The sequence below is a fragment of the Oryza sativa genome, chromosome 1 (assembly GCF_034140825.1).
Source record: "Oryza sativa Japonica Group chromosome 1, ASM3414082v1".
Classification (NCBI taxonomy): Eukaryota; Viridiplantae; Streptophyta; class Magnoliopsida; order Poales; family Poaceae; genus Oryza; species Oryza sativa.
Window position 1 is genome coordinate 62,168 of NC_089035.1, and position 27,054 is coordinate 89,221.

At 46.5% G+C, this 27,054-nt stretch overlaps 5 protein-coding genes across 13 annotated transcripts; 4 read left to right on the plus strand and 1 right to left on the minus strand.

Moving 5' to 3' along the window:
• Window positions 1-681: 681 nt before the first annotated feature.
• On the plus strand, window positions 682-3,329 carry LOC107277360 (putative pentatricopeptide repeat-containing protein At2g01510). The gene has a single exon (XM_026027333.2). The coding sequence runs from the start codon at window positions 897-899 to the stop codon at window positions 3,327-3,329; it is 2,433 nt and encodes an 810-aa protein (XP_025883118.1). The 5' UTR covers window positions 682-896.
• Window positions 682-5,759, plus strand: LOC4326460 (probable bifunctional methylthioribulose-1-phosphate dehydratase/enolase-phosphatase E1). The gene is made up of 8 exons (XM_015765348.3): window positions 682-1,587; window positions 1,668-3,434; window positions 3,662-3,812; window positions 3,908-3,967; window positions 4,333-4,534; window positions 4,624-5,144; window positions 5,235-5,353; window positions 5,487-5,759. The coding sequence occupies exons 4-8, from the start codon at window positions 3,912-3,914 to the stop codon at window positions 5,582-5,584; spliced, it is 996 nt and encodes a 331-aa protein (XP_015620834.1). The 5' UTR covers window positions 682-1,587; window positions 1,668-3,434; window positions 3,662-3,812; window positions 3,908-3,911; the 3' UTR covers window positions 5,585-5,759.
• LOC4326461 (uncharacterized) lies at window positions 5,639-8,576 on the minus strand. The gene is made up of 7 exons (XM_015765345.3): window positions 7,867-8,576; window positions 7,487-7,670; window positions 7,141-7,391; window positions 6,904-7,018; window positions 6,578-6,670; window positions 6,116-6,259; window positions 5,639-6,022 (listed from the first exon to the last, which is right to left on the minus strand). Exons 1-7 carry the CDS (start codon window positions 8,187-8,189, stop codon window positions 5,909-5,911), a joined length of 1,224 nt encoding a protein of 407 aa, XP_015620831.1. The 5' UTR covers window positions 8,190-8,576; the 3' UTR covers window positions 5,639-5,908.
• Window positions 8,577-15,090: 6,514 nt separating this feature from the next.
• LOC4326462 (uncharacterized) lies at window positions 15,091-22,004 on the plus strand. Of its 9 annotated transcripts, none has more exons than XR_001541429.3 (7): window positions 15,091-16,174; window positions 16,707-17,220; window positions 17,858-19,442; window positions 19,564-19,645; window positions 20,110-20,217; window positions 20,348-20,430; window positions 21,702-22,004. XR_001541429.3 is itself a non-coding variant. In XM_015761674.3 (3 exons), the coding sequence occupies exons 1-3, from the start codon at window positions 15,142-15,144 to the stop codon at window positions 19,245-19,247; spliced, it is 2,937 nt and encodes a 978-aa protein (XP_015617160.1). In that variant the 5' UTR covers window positions 15,091-15,141; the 3' UTR covers window positions 19,248-19,795. The 9 variants fall into 9 exon arrangements, 1 of the variants encoding a protein (XP_015617160.1); XR_001541435.3 differs by having other exon boundaries at window positions 20,110-20,140; XR_001541436.3 differs by having other exon boundaries at window positions 20,110-20,129.
• Window positions 22,005-24,658: 2,654 nt separating this feature from the next.
• On the plus strand, window positions 24,659-26,421 carry LOC4326463 (chaperone protein dnaJ 20, chloroplastic). The gene is made up of 2 exons (XM_015790006.3): window positions 24,659-25,171; window positions 25,957-26,421. The coding sequence occupies exons 1-2, from the start codon at window positions 24,746-24,748 to the stop codon at window positions 26,101-26,103; spliced, it is 573 nt and encodes a 190-aa protein (XP_015645492.1). The 5' UTR covers window positions 24,659-24,745; the 3' UTR covers window positions 26,104-26,421.
• The last annotated feature ends 633 nt before the right edge of the window (window positions 26,422-27,054 follow it).

Genomic DNA, 27,054 nt, shown 5'->3' on the forward strand with positions numbered 1-27,054 from the left:
CGCCCAAGCCGGCGGCCGCTACGGCACCACGATGCCCGTTCCGGCGACGCCATCGACGTCTCCTCCTTGGAAGGAGTATGCTCCGGCGGCGCCAGGTGTTGTGCCTTTGAAGCAGCCTTCTTCCCAGGCGGCGCCAGCAGGCGTGGTGCCGATGCAGCCTTCTTCCTCGACGACGGCGGCGACAAAGAAGAGAAAAATGATTGAGGAATAAGGGAGAAAAAAATAACGTGCCACGTCATCATCTATATGGCTGGTCACGTGGACCACGGTCAAATAAGATTTTGGACCGAGATGATACAATAAACCAAGTTTAGATATCTTAATACACACTTTACAAGTTCGTGGATTTAGATGAAACATGCTTACAAGTTTAAGAACCGCTAGTGTAATTTAGTCTTGTTAAAATGCCACTAACAACATTGACTCATTTGTGTGTATACGTGTGTGTGTTTTTTTTGGCATTGTGGGGTTAATAATTCATTTTGATTTTTTCTTCAATATTTCCCACAGCCCGGTAAGCTGAAATGACCAAATTACCCCTCTGATTTCCTTTTTTTTTACTACATCCGAATCGTGGGCTTCGTTAAAATAAACTCTCCCCTTATTATTGCCAAATTGATTACTCCTTGACTTTACTGGGGTTTCTTTTTCTTTTTCTCATTTGATGACCGAAATGCCCCTGGGTCACTCCACCTACAGCTACTAGTACATGGTTGGGTTGAAGCAGTAGCAGACGAAGAAGCCTCCTCTCTCGACAACCGGCGGCGGCGCCCAACAGCGCTCCGGCAGACGGCAGGGCAACAGGTGGAGGTGAGTAGCCGGCGGGCAGGACAGGAGGCACCTCGCTCGAGGCCCAGGTGGAGGTCGGTCGGTGGCGATTGGCGATTTTCTTTCTGATGCACCCCTCCAAAACCACCGCCACCGTCGTCGCCAATGTCGCCGCCGCGGCCCTCCCCCTCCCCCTCCCCCGTGCCGCCACGCCGCTCGACGCCCGCATGGTCAAGACGGGCTTCGACGTCCTCACCTACCGGCTCAACCTCGGCCTCCGCTCCCTCCTCTCCTCCGGCCACCTTCACCGCGCCCGCGCCATGTTCGACCAAATGCCCCACAAGAACATCTTCTCCCTCAACCTCATCCTCTCCGCCTACTCCAGCTCTGGCGACCTCCCCGCTGCACAACACCTCTTCCTCTCCTCCCCTCATCGCAACGCCACCACCTGGACAATCATGATGAGGGCGCACGCCGCTGCTGGTCGAACCTCCGATGCCTTGTCGCTCTTCCGCGCTATGCTCGGGGAGGGTGTCATTCCAGACCGCGTCACCGTCACCACCGTGCTTAACCTGCCTGGATGCACTGTCCCGTCGCTCCATCCCTTCGCCATCAAGTTCGGCCTCGACACCCATGTTTTCGTCTGCAACACGCTGCTAGACGCCTACTGTAAGCACGGCCTCCTTGCTGCTGCCCGGAGAGTCTTTCTGGAGATGCACGATAAGGACGCAGTCACATACAACGCCATGATGATGGGCTGCTCCAAGGAGGGACTGCACACCCAGGCGCTCCAACTATTTGCTGCTATGCGCCGCGCTGGTATTCCCGCCACCCACTTCACCTTCTCCAGTATTCTCACAGTCGCAGCAGGTATGGCTCATCTCCTCCTTGGGCATCAGGTTCACGCTCTCGTGCTCAGATCCACCTCAGTGCTCAACGTGTTTGTCAACAACTCATTGCTCGATTTCTACTCCAAATGCGATTGCCTTGATGACATGAGGAGACTGTTTGATGAGATGCCAGAGCGGGACAATGTCTCCTATAATGTGATTATTGCAGCCTATGCTTGGAACCAGTGCGCTGCCACGGTGCTGCGGCTGTTCAGGGAGATGCAGAAGCTGGGTTTCGACAGGCAGGTGTTGCCTTATGCTACTATGCTAAGCGTAGCTGGGTCTCTGCCTGACGTGCACATCGGGAAGCAAATACATGCTCAGCTGGTCCTTCTGGGCCTTGCTTCTGAGGATCTTTTGGGCAATGCGCTGATTGACATGTACTCAAAATGCGGCATGCTCGATGCTGCAAAGAGTAACTTTTCTAACAGAAGTGAAAAATCTGCCATTTCATGGACTGCTTTGATCACTGGGTATGTGCAGAATGGACAGCATGAAGAAGCTCTGCAATTGTTCTCTGACATGAGAAGAGCTGGTCTAAGGCCTGACAGGGCAACGTTTTCAAGCATCATCAAGGCTTCCTCAAGCCTCGCAATGATTGGGCTAGGAAGGCAATTGCACTCGTACCTCATTAGGTCAGGCTATAAGTCCAGTGTATTCTCCGGGAGTGTCCTTGTTGACATGTACGCTAAGTGTGGCTGTTTGGACGAGGCACTTCGGACATTTGATGAGATGCCTGAGAGGAATTCCATCTCGTGGAATGCTGTTATTTCAGCCTACGCTCACTATGGAGAGGCAAAGAATGCCATCAAGATGTTTGAAGGCATGCTTCATTGTGGTTTTAATCCAGATTCAGTCACCTTCTTGAGTGTTCTAGCAGCATGCAGTCACAATGGTCTTGCAGATGAATGCATGAAGTACTTTCACTTGATGAAACACCAATATAGTATATCACCCTGGAAGGAACACTATGCTTGTGTTATAGATACATTGGGTCGGGTAGGCTGTTTTTCTCAAGTTCAGAAAATGTTGGTTGAGATGCCATTCAAGGCTGATCCAATAATATGGACCTCCATTCTTCACTCGTGTCGAATTCATGGAAACCAGGAATTAGCTAGAGTGGCAGCTGATAAACTGTTCGGTATGGAACCCACAGATGCAACACCCTATGTTATATTGTCCAACATATATGCCAGAGCTGGTCAGTGGGAAGATGCTGCATGCGTGAAGAAGATTATGAGAGACAGAGGGGTTAGGAAAGAGTCGGGTTACAGTTGGGTTGAAATCAAGCAAAAGATATACAGCTTTGCTTCAAATGATCTAACCAGCCCAATGATAGATGAGATTAAAGACGAGCTAGACAGATTATACAAAGAGATGGATAAACAAGGCTATAAGCCCGACATAACCTGTGCCTTGCATATGGTGGATCATGAGTTAAAGCTGGAGTCGTTAAAATACCACAGTGAGAGATTGGCCATTGCATTTGCTCTGATGAACACCCCAGCTGGGACACCTATCAGGATTATGAAGAATCTGACTGCGTGCCTAGATTGCCATGCTGTCATCAAGATGATATCAAAGATTGTGAACAGAGATATCATCGTAAGAGACTCACGCAGGTTCCACCATTTCAAGGATGGGGTTTGCTCCTGTGGAGACTACTGGTAGGAGCTTGGCTAGCTGTCGCCAGGAACGGAAAAGGGTTGTAGTCAGATGAAGAATGCAGGCTGCAACTGCTGGTGGATGACCTAAGATTGAGGAGACATCTCTCAGGTATAATCTATGTACTTCTTCCATCCCAAAATATAGCAATCTAGGACCAGATTGGATATCTTAGTAGTATACTATATATTTTAGGACGGAGAATGTACTTACTATAAATGAGGATTTGTAGTTAGTGTAGCCCTGGTGTGATTTTGGTACTACTCTATATTTTAGTTTGCAGCTTGTGCTTTCTTTGTTTTCAAAAAGAAGTGTCCAGTATAATTTTTCTTGCATAGATGTTGCTGCCTTACTGGAAGTCTGAGGGCCATTTGGCAGCACTCTCTCCGTTTCAATTTGCTATTGAAGGAATTTCGGCCGTGGCTCGTCTTCTGCGCGCCGGTGTTGATCTGCATCGCAACAACAAGATGATCCATCCACAAGACCAAAGTATGCTCTCCTTTCGTGCCTTTTCCCTCCCTTGTATATACAGATCGGCCGTCTTTTTAGTAATGTTGACTAATGTAAACGATTCAACATACTAGGATCATGGGATCGGAGCAGGATTTCATTCTAGGATGGACGCCGGAACAAAACCTCCTTGGGTGAGAGTCCAAAACCCTGTTTTTATTGTGGAAGTTAGAATTTTTCAGGCATGGGACAAAATGAACAGCCATGAGAATGATGAGGCCGAAGCATTATGCTTTGATTCATTGTGCTGCATTTTGAAGGCATCAATGCGATGTGAAATCGGGGGACTCCAAGGGGAGTGCGTGTGGTTGGTGTGAGAGAATGAAATGGATGAAATCTGGGTGCGTTGTGTGGTTGGTTGGTCAGTGTCTGGGTGGTCACAGTCGCGCGCCCATATATCCAATCCATTATCCATTCCTTTCCTTTCCGGTGACATGTAGTAGTAGTAGTAGTAGTAGTAATTTCATCTGATATTACTCATCCATTCCATCCGCGACAGGGAGCGTAGCATGCAGGTGCAGATGCAGATGCAGCAGGCTACCACCGTTCTCAGCAGCAGCAGCAACCGGCCTTGGACGCTGTGGTGCCATCCTGTCCCAGTAGTCTCCTCCCCATCCCACGCCAAAAATAAGAAGCATGGCCTCCGACTCCGAGCAGGCATGGCCATGGCCTCCTCCGAGCTTCCTGACCTGAGCGCAATAGTAAGTAAGCTGCTTCGATCTTACTAATTTGTTGAGCATTATTATCTTAATTTGTTGATTGATGGATGGATGGATGGATGGTGGTGCAGCAACGCGTGGTGCTGGACATCGAGGGCACCACGACGCCCATCTCCTTCGTGGCGGACGTGCTCTTCCCCTACGCGCGCGACAATGTCCGCCGCCACCTGGCCGCCACTTACGGCAGCAGCGAGGAGACGCGCGCTGACGTGGCCCTGCTGCGGGCGCAGGTGGAGGAGGACCTCGCGCAGGGCGTCGACGGTGCCGTGGCGGTTCCGCCGGATGCGGAAGGGGAAGGGGAAGGCGCCGTGGTGGAGGCCCTGGCGGCGAACGTGGAGAGCATGATTCGCGCGGACAGGAAGGTGACGGCGCTGAAGCAGCTGCAGGGGCGCATCTGGCGGCGGGGCTTCGACAGCGGCGAGCTGCGGAGCGAGGTGTACGACGACGCGGCGGACGCGCTGCGGCGGTGGCGTGCCAAGGCCTACATCTACTCCAGCGGAAGCAGGGAGGCCCAGCGCCTCATCTTCGCCAACACCGCTGCACACGGCGATCTCCGCGACCACCTCTGCGGATTCTTCGACACCACAATAGGGTGGGTGCCTACCTTAGCTGGTAGTAAGGCTTACCATCCATCACCAACAAAACAAACAATTCACCATGCATGCATGCACCCATGCTGCAGGGCCAAGCGCGAGGTTAGCAGCTACTACGAGATCTGGCAGACTCTGGGCACGGACCGCCCCTCCCAGATCCTCTTCTTGACAGACGTCTACCAAGAAGCCGCTGCAGCAAAGACTGCAGGTCAGCCTCACTCCACTCTCACTCAGCAAATTTGCCGTCCCCTCCGCCGCTGCGCTGCACATTAACATCACTCCTAGTAGTACTTCAGTAACACCTCTATTAATCACAAGTATATTTTTTTCTTCCGCCGCAGGCCTTGAGGTGATAATATCTGTCAGGCCTGGAAACGCACCCCTCCCTGATAATCATGGTTTTCACACAATCACATCATTCGCTGAAATCTCCATCTGAACCTAGCCAGAAATGTCTTGTACTATACAATCTGATCCGAACAATATTCTACCGTACGCTAGCAGCACAGTTAGCAAATGGTTTGGTTAGGTTTAAGGCAAGACAATCTGGGGTGTAAATAAATGTGTAATAGTCCCAATCAAGCTAATACTATCATGCTCCCATTCCATCCAAACCTGGAACAACAATTTCAGATGCATATACTACTACTTTACATTTGTTCCTTTTCCTGCATAAAGACCGTCCATGTCTTACTGAATCCAGTAAAATTAGCACATGTATCCTCCTTGTCTGATCTGATGACGAATCATTAATTCCCTCCCATCAACCTTGCATTTCAACATCCGTAGATTCAAGCTCCATATTGTTTGACTGAATCGAGGCAACGAGATCCTCAATTCTCAGAGGAGCATGCCTAGCAGCGTACTGGAACAAAGCCTGAACATACAAAAGGCGATCAAACCATTGGCTACAAGGCATGAATGAGATGATATTTTCTCAGCAAAAATGCATTCTCAAGTGGCCACTTACTTTCGAGTGGCTGTCAGCAAAAGCACGAGCACGATTCGGCTTTCCAACAAATTGAAGCTCACTAATCTCCATCTTTCCATCCACAAGTTTCACTCTTTCATCTTTGACAGCAAAGCGAAGAAGATTCCCTGGCCGCAGGTTTGACTGTACAGCCATGTAACAGTAAGTTAATGCTTCAAACAGGTTCAGGCAAGGACTGAAATCACAGTGCAGGAAGGCACTTCTGGTGCCTAATCAGGATAAGCACGTTACTTTATAAGCATAGCATTGTAACACTTCCAGATAGGGTATACAATCAACATAACCATTCATTGGTTTCATATCAACAACTAAAAGCTTGGAGCACCATGTGGAAGGTACTCTGATGCAGATTTCCACCCTTAAAAATCGGGGAACCATGAAAGCATATAATCCTATGTAATTATCACTTTTTTTAATGTAGGCTGCATTACACAACAGTACCTTCTGAATGAATTCATTGTCCAAGCTACCAAAGACAACTGGAGGATCATCAGAAGTAGTAAGCTTTCCATCCTCTTGCAGATCCAGCACAATCTGATTGTACAGGAAGAAACAAGGCACGTGAGAAGTTTTGTATTGGGGAACAGAAGTAGTAGCAGGGCATCAGAGTTGACAACATCTTCGTCTGAGAGTATTGAAGATGATAATTATTAAATATGATGCCCTTTTGTAAAGAGAAACAAAATGCCCCAAAATGGAGTTCTATCGGCAAAATAATTATCTTGCTAGCTGCAACATGAAGCAAACATTGAAAGAATGAAACATACATGCTGCTCACTTGGGACTTGTCCCTTGCTATCTGTGTCAATAACATATTGACTACAAGCCTCATCTTTCCAGACCAGTGCAAGGGGTGTGATACCAGCTAGATAATGTGCATGCCTTTTAAGAGAAAAGACAACAAACAGTTAGTCAATGCAGTGATGTAAACTGTAAAGGCAGTTAGCAGATATGAGGGCATGTCTAACAAAGAAGACATCATCAAAGGTAGAAAGAGAAGTTACTTGTTGTAAAACAGCAAGCCATCTTTCACATATGGTGTGCTTCCTGAGTATGCTGCTTGAAGACCCTGAAGCGTGCACTCGTATATAGGGACAGCACTGAATCTGTAGCGATGGTACGTTGATGGAGGATCACCAGCAGTGGTCTCCATGAGCTTAGAATTCACCCAAAAGAACCTAAACTCAGCGGTGCAGTCGTACAAGGAGTAGCCTCTCCAACAGATCATATCAATGATGTAATATGTTTCATCAGGCTGCAGCACAAGAGAGACGACAACGTTATGAATGAACAAGCCAAAAACGAAAGAAAGAAAAGGCAGGTCAAGAAGGATGGATCAGGTGGTAGCACCTCATGAAAGATGCAATCAAGGATGGAATAGGAACTTGCTGGTCCGGAGATGTCTCTCTTTGATCCATTTGGAAGAGCGGAAGGGAATCGGTGGAGAATGGATCCATTTCGGAGCCTGCTAATGGTGATGCCGTTGCAAGAGACGACCAAGCACCGTTTCCCGGCAGGTCTGGCAAAAACATGCCTACACATAGAGAAGAATTGTTGAGGCCGATCCTTTGTTGAAACTTGTAGTAGTAGTAGTATACTACATACAGTTTAATAAGCAGTAAAAGTGAAATTTGCAGGTTAAGAATCATAACTAACATAACAGGGGTACTCGAATTGAAATGCGTAGTAGTAAAGAGAAGGAGTTGGGAGAGGGAGGGGAAGGTAGCAACCAGTCGGTGGCGAGGTGGGGAGGAGCGTCAGCCATCCACTCCGGGAGCATGATCTGGCGGGCGAACCAGCGGCGCGCATCGGAGCCGCGAAGCTTGGAAGCGGCCTCGGCGACGGTGGGCTCATGATCGCGCTCGCTGTCGCCCTCCACTGCTGTGTCGGCAGCGGCAGAGGACGGGGACAGAAGGGAGTTGGCGAGGCTGCGGGCGCGCGCCTGGGCGTCAGCGCGGCGGGCAGACTGGGCCTGGAGGGCGAGGTCGCGGCGGCGCTGCTGGTCGGAGATGGCGGGGCGCTTGTAGGGTCGATGCGGCGGCGGCGGCGCCATGGCTGAACGGACGCCCCGAGGAGAGAGGCACTGAGGAGAGCCGTGGGCCCGTAACCCGCCGCCCCGACGATGACGACCCGGCAGGAGACGACTACGACGAAGACCGGGACGACGACAACGACGACCGAGACGACGATGACCGGATCTGGAGCAGGCGGCGGGAGAGGAGTCGCGGCGGCGGCCGGCGGGCGGGAGAGGCGGGGCGGCGGCCGGCAGGAGAGGAGGCGCGCGGCCGGCGGGCGGGAGAGGAGGCGCGCGGCCGGCGGGCGGCGGGAGAGGGGGCGCGGCGGCGGGCGGCGGGCGGGAGAGGGGGCGCGGCGGCGGTCGGCGGGCGGGACCAATTTTTTTTTCCTTTTTTCCGTTTTTCTCCTTTCCGCTTTTATTTCCTGAGAAAATTCAATCCATAGCACAGGAAAAAAAACCGGTACCACAAAAAATAGCACAATAAATTTTTCACTTCGACCAGAAGCACAGGGACCAATTTTCCTTCGATACATAGTACTTCCGTTATATTTTAAGCTAACGGTGTTAGTTTGGAGTAGAAAAAAATATCCTCGGACTAATTTACCTTTAGACCATGTCATCTCGTCGCGTCAGGCCCTCTGCGGAGCAGCTACGCCATGCGCGGTCGAGCAAGGAGCCGCCGTCGTCGCCTCACTGTGCCTCGCAGCCATCGCATGGACCAACCGTGCACGGTCGAACCACCCTCCAGCCATAGCCGTCGTCGCCACGCCGCACCTCGCAAGCAGTCGCCGCCACTGCCGCCGCCGTCAACCAAGTTGCCTTGCTTCGCAGCTGCACGCGGTCGAGCCACCCGTGAGGCTGTCGTCGTTGTTAGAAGTGATGCCGAGGCCAATGACCCGATGGGCGGAGACGGAGCTGGTGGCGATGTTGGGAGCATGGACGAAGGGGATTCGGTGGCTGGCGGAGAAGCCGACGGTGGAGACCCCGGCTGGCCCCGACGCGTCTCGCCGTCCACCGGAGCCGACGGTGGAGGCCCCGGCTGGCCCCGACGCCTCAACGTGTCAACCCGAGCACTGTCCTCCGCCGCCCGCGCGCGCTGGAGTCACCGTCGCCTCGCGCCGCAGCGGCCCCTCCACCGCCGAAGTCGGAGGGCCTTGCTAGATCCAGCGACGGCGGCACCGGATCTACCACCTCCTAGCCGGGAGACCTCGCTGCCACCACTCACCAACGCCGGGAGAAGGCCCCACCGCCGCCATCCCCGCTCACCAGTCGGCTTTGCCGGCGGTGAGCTCCGGCGGTGGCGAGGAAGGGGGAGGGGGGAGTGGGGGCGGCAGCGACGGCGGGGTTCGCCCACCGTGTGGCCTGCACGTGGGCGACGCGGGGGGAGCATGAGGGAGCCGTTGGTCTGAGCTCCATTGCCCTCTTGCTTGGGGAAGAAGGGCAAATGAGTCTTTTTTTTTCATATCAACTCACATGTTTGGATGGCAAATGTGACGGGAGTGTTATAAATCGCAAGAAAATTGGTGCCCTATGCTTCTGGTCGAAGTGGTAAATTTGTTGTGCTATTTTTTGGTACCGAGTTTTTTCCTGTGCTATGGATCAAATTTTCTCTTATTTCTTTCTCATTTTTGAAAGATTCATTAACATCATTATAAATATGGGCAATACTAGAAAGTCTTATAACCTGAAACGGAGGAAGTACTGTTTTTTGGGTTAGGTGAATTTGAAGAGGGGTATACTCACCACCTTTAATGAAAGAGTGATTGGAACCATTCATCCATCCTACTCTCCCAACAAAAAAAAAGATCACCAAATCCAACTTCATCCTTAAAACCAAACAAAAAAATTGGATCGACATATCCACTCCACCAAAAAACTGGATCACCATATTCCATATTTAGCAAAATATGGACCGTCATATTCTATCCAACCTTGACTAGGAACCAAACACACCCTTAATGGAGCGTCGGCTAGTCCCTTGCAACTACTAATTAACATCGAAGAAATAAGTTTATTTTGGTTCCTCAAATTTGTCACTGTTGACGTAAAACACGAGGCCTGGGAGATCTGCTTAACTCCAGTGCAGGCCCAAAGCTCGCCTTCGGGTGTGTTAGCGTGCCAGTTGATTTGATCCTGCAATCAACAAGAAATAGAAACAAACAGATCGCGGTTAAATCTATAAATGATAGCCGATCGGCTAAGTGCCGATGACATATCATTTATCTTTGAGCCGATGTCATATGTGAATTGATCGGCGACTATAAATAGATAATAAAGAACTAAACCTACTCGATCGGCTGTAGATATTACCAATATATAGTTCTTATATCGATATATATTTAAATCAAGTGATTGGGATAGATCGGTCGCCATGCCGAGACAATATAAATCACTTGGATCGAAATATATATTAATAACAGGACTATATATGTTTATAGCATAGCCGATCATATAGATCTAGCATGTATCGGCTAATACTCCGATACTACTCTATATCAGGATATTAAAACAAGTATAATATATCAAACAAAACCTTAATATACTTAAATGCAATAAGATCTTGACATAAAGGGCGGATTTAACATGTCACTGAAGCATATAGAGCGAATATGGTTAAATCAGATAAGATCGGTTGAAACTTCGATACTACCCTAATCGGCAACCAGAAGGCAGGCTAGAGATTGATATTCTAAGCACGACTTAATAGATCAAACTCAACTAATGCAGCATTAAGTATGAAAAGAAGAACAATATCTAGACAATCAAGCCGCTGGAAGTTTCATAGAGTGGTAGATATCTTATATAATCTAAATCAACATCAAAATCTAACCTAATCGGCTGCCCTCTACTAACAGATGTTAGCCGATTGTAGGTTAGATAGCGATATTGCTAGAGATTATGTACGATATATGATAACTCGACGAATTACGTAAACAAGATTAGAGTATCATAAAGATGGAAGCACTAATCCCGAGAACACAAGCCATCATAACAAGTTTTACCTCTTGTTGAAGATCAAAACTGATGCAGCTCAACCCGAAAGCAAGAACTCGTCGAAATAAAACTAAAGCAAAAAGGTGGCGATGCGCCGAAATTGTATTGAACGTGTGTGGTTAATTGATTACATGAGTTTCGGGCCTATTTATACCCGAGAATTACAAAATATGTCCATACCGGACACGACTCTTATCTCTAACAAACTCTAAGATACCACAAGTCTTTAGGGCAGACTTTTGCCCAAGCATATTTCTAAGGAAATTACATAAAATGTCCTAATTAATAGATACAATTGCCTTCCCAGGACTCTATCCATGCGTGGCAATCATCTTGAAGCACCTCAACCCAACCCGATGTCGTACACCAAGTCGTATTGTCGGAATCGGCTGCATCACCTAACCAAGTCTGACTCCAACTCAGCCGATCCAATCGTAGCCGATCCGGACTTCAGCTGATTCTTACTCTGTTTCCGCGACAATCTTCATCTTCGATCTCGCTTTAATCAAATCTTCATCTCCGATACTGATATTACCAAATTTGGTCGTTAACAGTCATAGAGTCTAAAATTCGTCCCTCAACCGTAATAACGGTGCAAATAAGGTCCCAAAATGGTATGGACTACGGTTTCGGCTGACATGGCACTTAAAGTTAGAAACAAACTATGGGACCCACATACCTGTTAATGTTCGGTTAAAAATAAAAAAATACAGTGGGACCCACGTATCATCCCTCTTTAGCCACCGAGGCTGCGTCGACCGTAATCATGCCGCTCAAGAACTCTGGCCACTTCCTCAACCAACGCTCCCACAAGCCATCCTTGCTCCCTACCCCTGAGGAGGAAGCCGCCCTTGCCGCATCCGCCACTGGTGGGCCCTCCTTCGTGCTCCACACATCCATCGCCCCCAACAACCCCTCCTCCCAAATTACTTATGGCCTCACCATACACCACGCCGTGACAGAATCGGAGAAGACAGTGGCTTCCTCAGCCGCGATAGAGCCGAAGAAGATGTCGCATGCTCCTATAGTTGATGCCCACATCGAAGACACCCAGGTTCCCAGGTTGAAGCCATTGTTGAGCTGTTGTTGCTGTTGCGACCGTCGCTTTGTCACCCCAGTGGCATTGGCATCCACGTTGGTGGGGAGATGGAGGTGAATGCGGGGTCAAGGGATGGGAGCGTGTCTATGGCCGGGGAGGCGACGTTGATGCCCTCACCTTGTAGATCCGCGATGTCGTCCCTGTTCGCCCCTACGCCACCATCTCCACCCCTCCACTACCGCCGATGCCCCGCCCACGCTTCTGCATGGAGGAGGACCGGCTGCCCCTATTGTCCTCCGCTCCTGCCCCGTCCCCCACTACCTCCATCCTCGCTACACCGAGGAAATGCAACAACCAGCCATGCGTCACTGCCCTGGAGGGGGATTGGGAAGAAATGAGTAAAAGATCAAGTCCTCTAACCTCGTGTTAGGATGAGTTTTGGTGATTAATGACAAGGTTGTTGGAATTAACCTTTGCTATGAGTTTGTGATGATACGTTATGTTTTAGCATCAGAAAAAAAAGGTTGATGGTTGACATGTGAGATTCAAGTGATAAGGTTGTGGATTTATGACAAGAAATATGACACCTCATATATTGGGAATCAACAAGAATCAAATGTTGACGATGATAACGCTTGAGGAGATCCCATCATGAGTTGGTGGACATGTTGAAGGAGTAAACCCCATTGTTGAAGTTGATAAAAATGAAGATGGTGTGAGAAGCTAGAGGATGGATGTTATTGGTTGATGAGAACCAAAGAGAAGAGATTGAAGATGTGTAATATGAAGTAGTTACCTATGGCAAGACGGTGAAGCTCAAGTGAAACTCGGCTACGATGGACCATGAGGTGGCGAAGGGCAAGCAAGGGGCTTGGCACCGACAAACCAATTCCGATGGAGAGGAGTGAGTGAAGACATTGTCGTGATGGACCATGTGAAACCATTCGAAGCTACGAATTATCTGCGTCAATCATTTGAAAAATGAAAAATGTAATGCCAAAGATCATAAGATGTGATTTGTTTTTTTATTATTAAGGGCACTGATCAAGGCAAGGGTATAATTGATTTGGGACTAATACGTTTATTGAGTTGTAGGAGAATAGTCCTGAAGGTGAAATGACTTTGACGTTGGCAACCCTTGAAGTAAAGAAACAAGATGAAGTGAAGGCATTTGTATTGGTATAGTTTTTCTATTTGCATTTGAGTATAGGAATGTTGTACTATTAAGAGGAATGCAACGTTGATGTGTTTGTTTATGTCTTAGTATTCAAAGTGACCTATGGAAGTGCTACCATATAAAGAAATCCAAGTTTTAGTCTATCCTATGAGTGGTTTAAAAGCTTTGTTCTTGGTGGGGTTGGGTAGCCCTTTCAATAAGCTTTCCATAGAGTCCAAAATCATTGGAAACTGAGTCCGAAGCAAGAAGTTATGGTTTTTTCTTCAGGTATTGTCAAGTGGTCATGAGACTCCGGGTCGAGACCAAGAGACTCCAAACTTGTGCAAGCCGGGGCTTACATTACAGGAGACTCTGGAATAGAACCTCCAGGCACCCGAAAAGGCTTCCCAAAGACTCTGGGCCAAATCTAGGAGATTCTGGCCTCTGTACTTACTTGTGCATGATGGCTAGTTTTCGAGGTGTTTAGGAGACTTCGGGCCCGAGACCTAGATACTTTGGGGACTGCACATACTTGTGTGTAATGGCTAACCCCCTCCATCCATGCTTGCTGACTTTGGACAAGCTCAGATTCATCCAAAACCAAAGAGTCATTCTCCAATATCATACCGTTGTGGTAGAACTCTTTGTGAGTGAGATTTGAAAAAAGGTTTGATAAGAGAAGGGATTTGGTGCTGAGAGAGAGGTTGAGAAGAAAAGTTAAGAGCTAGTGAGCTTCACTCTAATCTTTGAACACTTGAGTTCATAGCAAGCAAGTATTCGATTGCGTTTGTTACTCTTGGGGGTTAAGTCTTCTAGACGGCAAGACGTCGCCCAGTGAGTTCCCAAGCGTGCGGTGAGCCGCGAGAAGTTTGTGAAGGTTTTCCTGACCTCTGTATGGAAAGAGGTAATTTAGTGGAATCCGAGCTATCTTCTAGGAGGTTTCATGGTAGAGGCGTAGAGCAAGCTTCATTAGTGGATCAGGGCTCGTCGTCAAAGCTTGTAGCCTTGTACCATGGGGTCGCTTGGAAATTTGCTATTCCTAGGTGGTGATTTGTGGGCGTTAGCCGCTGACATGTGGGTCCCATGAGTCCCACATTGACTCAGCTTTGACATGTTAGCTAAAACCGGGCATAATACTGCCTTAGAACCTCGGACGATCCTGTTTTGTATATTGAGGGACCCGTTATATATGATTTTGCTACACGTCTATCGTGTGATTTTTTCTTAGGCATTTCACGTTTTTTTAGTCGCACCATATGTGGGCCAAGATTTATGCAAGAATTGGTGGGGCTGCATGCATGGATAAGGCCGTGTGTTGGATGCTTAGGCCCGGTTCTTTTCTAAATAAAAATTGATTTCTTTAACGGTTAAAACATTAAGACATTTGAAACTAAAATATAAAATTACAGTCCTATATAACTAAAATTACATATGTTTATTTTATAGTCCGTTGGATGCAAATCCAAGGGAAGAAAAAATCTCTCAAAAATCACCCGAGTGATACACAGGCGGTTCCCGTTATATATGGTATTTCGGTTTAAGGATAAATTTGGTAAACTTAATCCAACAACGAATAGTGGGCGTAGGCTTAGGCCTGGGCCTGGTCCTGGTCCTGGTACGGCCCAACAACACGAGAAACAAGTCCCTTTCCCTTGCCCTCTTGTTGAGAGATTTGGGATTTGAGAAGCTGCTGCTGCTCACCTCCCCTCTCCTCCCCACAATCGAATCGAATCGAATCCTCCTCCTCCAGGCTCCAAGCCGAAACCAAACCCTAGCCCCGTCGATCTCCCTCTCCTCGCATGGCGGCTCCCAAGCCCATCTGGGTGCGCCAGGCCGAGGAGGCCAAGCTCAAGTCCGAGGCCGAGACCGCCGCCGCCGCCAAGGCCGCCTTCGACGCCACCTTCAAGGCCCTCTCCGCATCCGCCGCCGACGACCCCGACCAGGACGACGACCTCCACCGCCCCTCTTCCCCGGCCCAAGCCTCTCGGGACGCCTACTCCGACGCAGACGACGACGACGACGACCGCCCCCATGCCCCTCCCGGTCCAGTCGACCCCTCCAAGTCCTCCGCCGCCGGCCCCGGCATCGCTGGTGGTTCCGCTGGTGCCCCCGCCACCTTCACCGTCGTCTCCAAGGACCGGGACTCGCGCAGGGTCCCAACCGGCGGCGCGCGCGTCCGCGTCCGCGTCTCCCCGGCAGCTGGCGTCGGCGGCGACGACCTCGAAGGTGCAGTCAAGGACAACGGCGATGGCTCCTACGCCGTCACCTACGTCGTCCCTAAGCGCGGTAACTACATGGTCCACGTCGACCTCGACGGGTCGCCCGTCATGGGGAGCCCCTTCCCCGTCTTCTTCAGCGCATCCAACACTGCCGCCACCGTCGTCACCTCCACCTTCCCGCCCACGCTTCCGGCTGTCTCCTCCGCCTACCCCAACATGGTCAACCAGACCATGCCCAACATGCCAAACTACGCTGGCGCCCTCTCGGCTGCCTTCCCCAGCCTTCTCGGCCTCCTCCCTGCTGCGTCTACTGGTGCCTCTGGTGGGGTTGTGCTGCCTGGTGTTGGTGCCTCGCTTGGGGAGATTTGCCGGGAGCACATCAACGGCAAGTGCACCAAGGCCACAGACTGTAGCAAGCTCAACCACCCGCCACAGCAGCTGCTCATGTCCGTGCTGGCTGCCACTACATCTGTCGGTGCGCTCAGCCAGGCGCCCATGGCACCATCTGCTGCTGCCATGGCTGCTGCTCAGGCCATCATGGCTGCACAGGCACTGCAGGCACATGCTGCGCAGATGCAGGCTGATTCCAAGGCTGCAGGAGGGGAGGCTTCAGGTAATCCCTCAACCTTTAAGGGATGCTGTTTTCTTGTCCCTAGATGCTCTAGGGTTATGAGTGTATAGTCTGCCTCGCATATTTGCATTGGTTTCAGTTTCTATGCTGTTGCTCTTGATTTTTACTATCTTAGTCATCTTTACTACTACAAACTCTATATGGAACTTCAGTTTAATTGCATCAATATTTCTGTTGTTTTGCTGAAGCTAGCTAAATGCCTGTATAATTGCTATGGATGAAAACAAATCATACACTTTCTGAGCAGATTAAACGAATCTGAGTTTTTTTTATCATTAATACACCCTCCATACTTTTGTCACCGAGAGTGCTTCTGAAAATAGCTTTGATACTGTGCATATTTGTCGCTATTCAGTCATCTTAGATCTTTCTAGAAAACATTAAATTTGTAGCCGAGACAAAATGAGAAAACAATGGTATTTGAAGGGCCTAATATGTAATACTGAAGAACTTAAACAGTGTTTCTTTTTTGCCAAAGGATACATTGCTTACGTTGCACGTTCCATTGTTGTAGGTTCAACAGATAAAACTGATAAAGGTGATGTTCTGAAGAAAATGGTTCAGATTAGCAACCTAAGCCCACTTCTTACGGTGGATCATATTAAGCAGCTATTTGGATACTGTGGCAAAGTGGTTGATTGCACCATCACAGACTCAAAACATATTGCCTATGTAGAATACTCCAAACAAGAAGAAGCAACTGCAGCGCTGGCACTCAACAACATGGATGTTGGTGGTCGCCCCTTGAATGTTGAGATGGCCAAATCCCTCCCTCCCAAAACTAATTTGGCAAATAGCAATCTGCCCATGATGATGCAGCAAGCTGTTCAGTTGCAACAGATGCAATTCCAGCAGGCTCTGATAATGCAGCAGACAATAGCAGCTCAACAGGCTGCTGCGCGCGCAGCCACCATGAAATCCGCCACTGAAGCAGCAGCTGCAAGGGCTGCTGAGATAAGCAGGAAGTTGAAAGCGGAGGGCTTTGGTGGGGAAACTGTCGAAGAGAAGGATGCCAGAGGGAAGTCAAGGTAGTGCTTGATTCTTCTTTAATTTTACCTGAACTGCTACGGTATGCTTTTAGTATTTGTTGATTAGATTTTTTTTTTCTCCTCATATTGTAACAAATTATGGTCATTTGCTCGTAAGATTTAGGTGACAGAGACTGTGTTCTCATCCCTCATGGTTCTTATCAGCTTCAATTGTAGGAAATGAAATTAGATAATATATTTACTTATGTGCAGAAAATCTTGCTATGTTTTTTTTTTCGTACTAGAGGTGATTGATGGGGCACATGCGATTAGAAAGTTGTGCTTTATTTTGAAGTGGTGGCTTTAGTTTTCAACAATGTGGTTCTGTTATTCCATATATATTTCACATTTTTTTTGTATATATGTATGTGTGGTTTTCTTGTATCAATATTCAAAGTGAAGCATTCATAAGAGAATGGGAGATGTCTCGGCATGTCAACTTTCAGCAACATGACTTTTTTTTTTGCGATGAGCAACATGACTCATTAACTGCATGGGAGCATGAAATTTTCACCTGTCACATTTTTAACCTTAGACATGCCCCTACTTTGAACAAAAAGAAAAAAGAAAAAATACTTCAATTTTTTACTTTATACATATTGCAAGATGGACACTGACTAGTATGCCTATTTTATAGGTCGCCATCACCTTCTGCCCGTAGATCGAAATCTCGGTCAAGATCACCTATCAAGTACCGCCGGAGCAGGCGGTCTAGATCATACTCTCCGCCGGTTAGACACACACGAGGGCGTAGATCACGATCACCATCAAGATCTTACCACTCAAAGTATGGTAGTGATCGATCTTATCGGGATGATAGAGACAAGTATGGCAGGTCTGGGAGAAGAGAGAGCGACCGATCTCGTGACCACTATTCATCTAGCTCAAGAAGAAACAGAAGTAGAAGTATAAGTCCAAGGCATAAGAAGTCCTCCAGATCTGATTCTCGGTCACCCAAGCGACACAGAGAAGAAAGTTTAAGCCCTTCGAAATCACGGAGGTCAGCTCGAGCTGGTTCAAGGTCACCAGGACAGCACAAAGGAAGCAAATTGTCGCCAACTCGTGACCATCATTCTTCTCGCCGTAGTAGGCGTTCTAGATCCAGATCTCAAGAGAAGAATCGCAACAGTGATAAAAAGGACAGCAAAAAATCTGAGATGGAGGATAAAAAAAGGAGATCTGATAGAGGCAATAGAGGTGACAAAGATGAAAAGTATCTAAAGGATCCAATGGAAGATAAGAAACTAGATGTGTCTTCTGTTGCTCATAAAAGGAGTTCATCCGCATCAGAAGATGAAATGCTGAATAGTAATTCCAAGAGATCTAAACATGATGCTGCTTTGGAGTGTCATGAGAGGAAGGATGAGGATCATATTGAGGAGGACAGAAGGGATTTGGATTCTGTGGGATCAAAATCTGAGAAGAGAAGCCTAGGAAATGGTGATCATGAAAAACAAAATCATGATACAAATAGGAAAACAGACAAGAGTCATGACAGGGATGATTCTTCTCGTAAGGACAGAAAATACAGAGAGGATGAATCAAGACATTCTAGAGATAGATGTTCCCGTCATTCATCTTCAAGATCCCATAGAAGTTCAAGGCATTCAAGGGAAAAGTATCATGGAGATACCACTGATCAGCATAAATCAAAGAAATCAGAAGAGGGTTCCAAGTCTAGGAAGGATGATTGTCTCCTTGATGATACCTTGTCTTCAGATAGAAGGAAAGTTCAGAGCGAGGACTCTCCTCGTAGGAAGCATAACCAGTTAGCAGCTAGTTCAGATGTTCATGGCATCAACCATGATACTGGAGTTAAGGTGCCAAATGATTTCTCAGAAGCTGATCAGGGTATCCAGGAAGCCAAGCAGGTCGTTCATGAAACTGATATGTCCTCTGCACCACGCCTTGAGGACCCATTTCTTGCACAAGACAAACAAGATAAACCTATTGTTGCTGGCCTTAATGGGCTACATGAACCTGGAGTTGATGGTGCATTTGTGGGCACTGAAGAGTCTGCTATATGATATTAACCAGAGTGTTTACTTGATGGTTGCTATATCATTGAGTTGGCTGATCACAGGATCTACTTGATCAGTGGATGCAGATAGATGAATTGGTGTTTGTTATCTTCCTTTCTGATTTAGGAGTTTTATTTGCAGGATATGAAGAACATGGAGAACTTGAGTGCTGATCGAAGTGTTCATCTGATCTATAAAAATGTACTCATTAACTCTTCAGATGGAGATTTTTTCTGTGGAGTAAACTTCTAGATGTAACGCTGGAGCTTGTGAGGTGATTTAGTACTGTGAGGTCAAACCAACCATATATTTGTCGTTGCAGGCTTGTGGTTCCATGAAGAGTTGGAGCTCATTCTGGGGTGTCAATTGAAGATACAAGGGAGGTCACACTTTTCCGTACTCAAGTAAAGTCCATTATACAAGGCTATATAAACCACTTCTCTTGTAGGCTGTGATACATTTCAATTGGCATGCTTTGGCTAGTGCAATGATCCAAAGATGTTTCTACATGTAAACATCCTTTGATTAAGTTGACATGCTCCCTGTATTTGTTATGCGTATGATTTGCATTATGTCTGCATCAGTAATGGTTGAAAAGATCTATAGCTTAATACGTATTTAAATCTTAGAACACGTAACCAGTCCATTTTACTTTGTATTTTGATTAATGCAGAGACTTGCCCTGTGGTTCTTGTTTACTATCTTCCCTGCTGCTTAATTCTGATCAGTCCATCTAAAATTAATGTGTATTTCTAAACAAAGATAGTATATGTGTGTGTAATTGAGTATATATCCTGGTATTCATTGTTTTTCTTTCCCTTCTGTTTTCTTTTTGTTCCTTTTTTCCTTTTTTTTTTCTGAGAAACAGGGTCCATCCGAGAGGCCAATGTAAGTGACTGGTGAGGAAATTGTTGATAAAGTCCGAGCAACCTTTTACCCTTGATAGTTCCAGAGATAAGAAGCATATCTTTGAAAAGTAGCATTCCTTGTGTCTTTCTTTTGTGACTTTGAATTTGTGTTGGTTTAGTTACTAAGCACTGCCTCTGCAAAGAGATATTGGTGCTTTACTTGCTGTGATTGGTGGTGTCATTGGAAAACCTGTGCAGGTTTTTCATAGGCGGTCGCTGTTGGAGTATATCTGAGGGGAGGTTTTTCAGTTAAGTCTAAGAGCTGCCTGCCTGTAGAAGAGGTAAGGGTTTATGATGTGCTCTTGATAAGATTTAAACACCCACAGATTATTGCCTCTGTTCGGTTTTGATCTTGATTTGGGGTTGTGCTTCTGTGGATGTAATACACTCGTCCACTGTATTGGGTTATTGTTAGAATCTTGATATTAGTTTTTACAGCACAAACTGGTGTATATGCGTGTTGGCGGTATGTCAGCATTTCTTTTCCTTTTTGTGCTTGTGTTTTTTTCTTTCTTTTTTTTCTGTGTTTGGTTGTCTTGATTTAGGAGGGCTGTTGGGTATTGGTCGGTCACTCGATGGAGATGTCGTGTTGGAGGCTGCTGGATCGGTACCAGGGTGCCGCTGAATCGGCAGATTCAGTAGTAGAATAAGAGTTGATGTTAAGCTTTTTGTTTGGAGTGTATGTTTGGATTTAACTGAAACCATTGCAAAAGGACCTGCCTTGGGACTTGGAGGAGATGCTTGGAGTTGTAGCTGGTTGATCATAGGTTAGTAAAAAACATTAATTATTGGATCTAGTTTTCCTGAACTGCCATTTTGTCTTTTTGATGACTGTAGGTCAGTGTACTAGAATTTGGCCGCGAACGGCAAAAGAGTGTGCGTGCATGATTATATTTGTAAGCAATCCAACAGTTCAGTTGTGTGCGATGCATACGTGCTGCTGTTGGATCTTAACAGAAATCCGTGACTGCCAAAAAAGGCGAAAACCAACGCAGGAATGAGGAGAACAAAGTATCCGGTGTTCGGTTTCATTAGCAATAGTAGCTTGCTGTCGCGGGATCATTTCATGTTGCCATTTTGCTGGTATAAATTAGCCATTTTGCTGGTATAAATTAGCAAGGCGCAAAGGCGTCGGAGACAGCGATAACAATCACTTGTTTTAATAATTTTATTTTTACTCTGCTCTTGTTTTAATACGTCGAGATCCGTTCGTTCGTTCGTTGTTATATCAGTTTTTGGCTCCATTCAGAACAGCGTGGGTAATAAGTACTCCCTTCCCTCCATTCCCTAATATAAAGTATTTTGACATTTTATTTGCACTGTTTGACCACTCGTCTTATTAAAAAAATTTGTACAAATATAAAAAACGAAAGTTGTGCTTAAAATACTTTGGATATTAAAGTAAATCAAAATAATAATAATATTTTTTTAATAAGACAAATGATCAAACAATATAAGTAAAATTGTAAGTAAAATGTTAAAATCTCTTATATTAGAGACGGATGGAGTATAATAATACTGTCTCCAGCTGACTCTGCTTGCATTCATGCAGAGCCACATCACTACAGCAGAGGCGGCTCTTCATTCTTGCTAAAAGGTTTTATGATGAGGAAACTTGCTGCAAAGGCATACTCGTTCAAGGGGAGGCTACCTACAAATCCTGACCTAACCCGTACTGATTGTAACTATGATCTATATATTAATAGTAAGTTAATATCAGATCTACACCTTAAAATATAAATTGATATGATGAGTGGAGAGAACAAAGCAGCAACATATACTAAATATCGATGACTTTGCATGTCGACACCTTATTGGGTCCTTTTATATTTGATTGATGATGATGTTTCATCTATTCCATGCCATGCCATAGAAGTACTAACTAGAGTACTCAACTATTTAGAGAAGGAACATTGAGTTTCTTTTGCATATCATCATGGCTTGTGTAGCTTGGTCTTAAATCAGCCATGACATGAATAACGAAAATATAATAATACTATTGAGGTAGCTCTCTTCCCTCTCTTGGTGAAAATCTCTTGGGCGGGAGATGGCGGTGTCCTTAGTGTCGTAACCTTTATGGAAATGTTGTTTACGAAGAGTTCGCTATGTGGTTTTGGAGGCTCGCCAGCGATCGGCCACACATAGCGGCGACCATGCTATGTGGTTTTGGAGGCTCGCCAGCGATCGGCCACACATAGCGGCGACCAATTTAATTTAGTGCTGGGCTTCCTCCTCAAGGTCATACGTTTGTGTTTTTAGCGCGTGTTTTGGGTGCGCTTTTTTTTCCTCAATCTTAACGGTATTTGGATGACCTCCTGGGAAAAAGTAAAAAGTAATACTAATACAATATGGTGTTGTAGAAATGTACTACACAATCCACAACACTACAAAAGATCCACGACACTACAAAAGAGTAAATAACACATTAGGAAAAGTTATTGTCGGAGTACATGACTCCTACAATGGGGAAGCGTGAACCCGCCATGAAAGATTCGGTCAAGGGGCGAGTCAAGCCTGAGTCACCCTCAGGAATCAAATGGGCACAAAAAAAATATACAGGTTCGAGCATATACAAATTCGGGTTGTGCGGATGCGTAACATCTTACGCCTGTGTGTATATGGACCATACGTGATCAAAACAAGATTACAATGAGATATGGATCTTGTGTGAGCTCTAATCTCCAAGGAGTCAAACCATTTATCCGTTAACATGGATCCTCCTTTTATAGACTAAGGAAAGTCCATAGCGCCAACAAAAATATAGAAGCGGTTTCCGTGCCAAAGAGTTGGGTATGCTTGGACTTGTTGATGTCCCCTACGACAAGCTGGTTGGATGTTACAACTTTGCTCTCCAGTTGACACTTAGCGTAGGAGCCAGGTGATCTCTACCCATTCACCATGGGGCCCACCAGTCGGCCCTTGCGAGGTGGCAAGGTTGAATGTGCTAGAGTGATGTGGGCACGACACGTCATGCCCCTTCTATTCCTCTAGCAGACGTGGGCATGCGGGAGGCTGCATGCAGCGTTACGTCACTGAGATGTAGGTGGATGAGCTGTTCTCCAAACGGCTCCCTCCTACAACAGAAATCATGATGTTGGATTGGAGTTAAGCCCCTAGGTCCATCTAGAGAGGCGGAGAAAACCCCAAAGTGAGCTTAGGGCAGTGGGGTGTGCTTGGAGCCCAGCTTGGAGCCCCTAAACCCTATACTGCACCCCAGGGTAACCCTCGCTCCTCGGGGCAGTCGTCTATCCGGAACTTATTTCCATGCCCAGGGAACTTAGTTTCCTTGGGCCCTCGGTGACCTCTCTCCATGTTTCTTCATAGGTTTCCATTGTACTTTGGATGAGTTTCTTGAAGATGTCGTTGATGAATGAGTTTATAGTGATCACCTACGTCAGAGTGGCTCGAAGCAGTTGTCTGCCGCCTCAGCACATTGAAAATGTAGATCTTGACGTTCTTCTTGAGATCTTGGATGTGTAGATCTTATACACCTCTTGAAGATGTTGATCTTGTACTTCTTGAATATGTAGATCTTGTACATCTCATGTTATAACATATATCTTTGGGTGCCCTGACGACTCCGGAGGACGGGGACCCCTATTCTCATTCCTCCAATGGTTTTAAACTAGACTAAGACTAACTTAATATATTCACTTAACACTACAAAGTCTTGTGGTGTATGCATACTATCAATCTTCTCCTTTGCACGGGTATATGTGCCTTGGCCACCACCACTACTGCCCTTGATGGTATCCATACTAGCCCAAGGGTGCCTTCATCAACACCTGTTTCTAGGGTTAGGGTGAAACCTGCATTTCATGGCACAATATGCGTGTTGCTTCTTGATATTTCTCTCGTCAGAGTGTCGAGATTAGGGGGTGGAATTGTCAAGTTAGAAGTGATATCTTCTTGTTATTGTTTCCCTTAGTTGTCTGAGATAGCCACAAGGATAATCATGAAATAATTGATCAGGTTTTGTGGCAATAGATAGTTCGTATCAATCTGCGAAGCACCGCATGGTAAAGAACTAGTCATTGTGAGAAGAGAGCAGCTTGTCGACATCCTCCCTACTCCATACTCCCTCCGTTTCAAAATGTTTGACACCGTTGACTTTTTAGCACATGTTTGACCGCTCATCTTATTAAAAAAATTGTGAAATATGTAAAACTATATGTGTACATGAAAGTATATTTAACAATGAATCAAATGATATGAAGAGGATAAATAATTATTTAAATTTTTTAAATAAGACGAATGGTCAAACACGCATTAAAAAGTCAACGGTGTCAAATATTTTGAAACGGAGGGAGTATTATCTCAATCTCACATGTGAGCTATCGATCCAAATTGATGAAGTTTACAGCAGCAGCAGTAACAGTTTGTTTTTATTCAGGGTATAGTCTATTTATTTATTTTCTTTTCGTATTTTTTTGCAGCCAGCAATGGGTGCGCCATTGGCAGAGCTGTTGCAAAAGAAGAACAAACCCAACAAGAACCCAAAAAAAAGGAGAGAGAGAGAGAGAGAGAGGAAGAAGCAAAGCACGGGCACCGGTGGAAGCGAAGCGAAAGTGAAAGCATAGAGAGAAGAGAAGAGCCATGCCCCATCTCGCCGCCTCCCCCACCTCCGCCGCCGCCGCCGCCCCTGCCTCCGCCCGCGTTGCCTTCCTGCGCCCTGGCCGCGTCCCCCGCCCGCCGCTGCAGACAGCGCGTGGCCTTCGCCCGGACTTGGGCACCCTGCGCACGGCGGAGCAGCCCACGTTGTACGACCTACTCGGGATCTCCTCGGAGGGCACCCTCGACGAGGTCCGCGCGGCCTACAGGCGGATGGCGCGCAAGTACCATCCGGACGTCTCGCCGCCCGACGCCGCCGCCGAGAACACCCGCCGCTTCATCGAGGTGCAGGAGGCCTACGAGACGCTCTCCGACCCCAGCCGCCGGGCCACCTACGACCGCGCCCTCGCGCGCGGCGTCTGCCGGCTTGCCTTCTCCTCCTCCCGCCGCGTCGCCCCCTACTACTACCAGGTACGTTTCGTCTCCTCTCCTCTCCTCTCTAGTGATTTTGATTTGAATTTGTCCCCAACCTTCAACACAAGCCCATTCAGTTTCTAACACACAAGCCCCAGCCTTACATGATGTTTGATCCAGCAGCCTGACTTAATATGTCTGCTCCATCTTCTCCCCCATTCAATTCAATACTTGATTGCAATTCCTTCTATCTTTCTTGTATCACCGTCGTCTGCAGCACATAACTCAATATTGCGCCTGCATGTGCTTGTGTATTTGTACAGATTTTGGCTTCATATATATATATATATATATATTATTGCTCAAGTTCGCTGGATCAATTCATCATAACTCTATGTAGGATGCGAGTAGAGATTTACCTTTTGTTCAGGCACTAGCAGTGCCATACATACAAATAAGGAAATACTACATACATAGGCATTATCTCTTGCGTGATGCATATAGGGATGCAAAATTCACCCTGATGCAAATTATATGCATGTAGGTGATGAATAGTGAATGAACAATTATACTTACAAACAAAATTGAAAAAAAGAAGTCTTTTTCGTGTGCCTCATAGTTAAACTTATCCAGGACATAAGTTAGAGAGGTCGTGTCTTCCGTGTAAGGTTGAAACTGGGAGAAGCTTTGCTTGTTTGGCTATTCTGTTAGCTGATTTCTACTTTCACTCGGTTCATGATGTTGATCCGCAAGTTGGTAATTTCCATTTGGATTGTCAAACCATTGTTTCATATGCTGTTTTTTCCATGCTAACTTGCCACCCGTGTGACTCAAAACCATAGGATCAGGAAGACAAGTCTGGCTGGAGGAGAACTTGGGGAGACCAAATTGAGGAGCTGAAGAGGAGGAGCATGACGAAGGATTCAGAGGAGAACCTCTCCTGGGGAGCTCGGATGCGAAGAAGAACCGAAACATCATCCTCTGAGTAACTGTGATCGTAATGCTTCCAAAGTGTAACCCTAGTGGTATATCTTTTGCATCAGCTAAATTATCATAAGCTGTTAACAAGTGCAAGGTTAGAAGGGTGTGCTGTGCTGGTATTAAGCTGTGCATTTTGTATTTACTCCTACAAAAGATGATGCGGCAACCCTATGCACAAGGAATGCTAAGCACTCCTCTACTATAGATATTAGTGGCCATTCTAGTGGTGGCATAGTTAGAAGCCCGTATGGGGGTATTTGTGTCAGTATACTGTATACCCAACCCAAGCTATGAATGAACGATGAAGTGACCAAGTATGATGTGTATATTTGCGTAGGAGGCTCTGCGTTTCCTTGTGTGCTCTAGTGTAAATATGGGATATGATATCATATGAGCAACTTGTCAAAATAAGCAAAGCTAAGGTGTATCTTCAATTTTGACCATCTACTATTTGTGTGTTGTGCCTTGAGTATCAGGGATTGGACTAGACTGAACGATGAATTGGTGACAAAATCGTAGTAATAACAAAAGATAGTTGATGTCATTTTCACTTAGCAATGAAAGGCTGGGAGGGACTGGGAGACTGCCTGCCTCTAGTAGTTGTGAATGAATCAAGGGGTGGTCCACTCAATAGTTGGAGTTGAGTAAATAATGTGCACCAGTCTACATCTGCTAGTCTATACTAGAATCCATTCTGACACTTGTGGCTGGTGGTAACCGGTGAGAATGTGGTTTTCACAGTTGGTATTTTCTTAAAAAAATGAGTGAACATTTTACAAGTGGTCACTGATTAAACTTTTTCACAAATCTGGTATCATTTTTATATAAACTAAATGATACCCTGCTTTTGTGATGGAAAAGCAGACGGAATATATGGATGAATATATATTGAGTATTATACAAACAATGAATAGATATGTTGAAATATTGTGGAAATAATGTGAGGTGTGATGATTAGA

Coding starts and splice junctions, on each gene's coding strand:
- LOC107277360 (XM_026027333.2), top strand. CDS start 897: ATGCACCCCTCCAAAACCACCGCCACCGTCGTCGCCAATGTCGCCGCC.
- LOC4326460 (XM_015765348.3), top strand. CDS start 3,912: ATGGGATCGGAGCAGGATTTCATTCTAGGATGGACGCCGGAACAAAAC. Junction 5,145..5,234: donor TTCTTCGACACCACAATAGG/GTGGGTGCCTAC, acceptor CCCATGCTGCAG/GGCCAAGCGCGAGGTTAGCA. Junction 5,354..5,486: donor CGCTGCAGCAAAGACTGCAG/GTCAGCCTCACT, acceptor CTTCCGCCGCAG/GCCTTGAGGTGATAATATCT.
- LOC4326461 (XM_015765345.3), bottom strand. CDS start 8,189: ATGGCGCCGCCGCCGCCGCATCGACCCTACAAGCGCCCCGCCATCTCC. Junction 7,392..7,486: donor TTGATTGCATCTTTCATGAG/GTGCTACCACCT, acceptor CTTGTGCTGCAG/CCTGATGAAACATATTACAT. Junction 6,023..6,115: donor TTGCTGACAGCCACTCGAAA/GTAAGTGGCCAC, acceptor TTGTATGTTCAG/GCTTTGTTCCAGTACGCTGC.
- LOC4326462 (XM_015761674.3), top strand. CDS start 15,142: ATGGCGGCTCCCAAGCCCATCTGGGTGCGCCAGGCCGAGGAGGCCAAG. Junction 16,175..16,706: donor TGCAGGAGGGGAGGCTTCAG/GTAATCCCTCAA, acceptor CCATTGTTGTAG/GTTCAACAGATAAAACTGAT. Junction 17,221..17,857: donor GATGCCAGAGGGAAGTCAAG/GTAGTGCTTGAT, acceptor CCTATTTTATAG/GTCGCCATCACCTTCTGCCC.
- LOC4326463 (XM_015790006.3), top strand. CDS start 24,746: ATGCCCCATCTCGCCGCCTCCCCCACCTCCGCCGCCGCCGCCGCCCCT. Junction 25,172..25,956: donor TCGCCCCCTACTACTACCAG/GTACGTTTCGTC, acceptor TCAAAACCATAG/GATCAGGAAGACAAGTCTGG.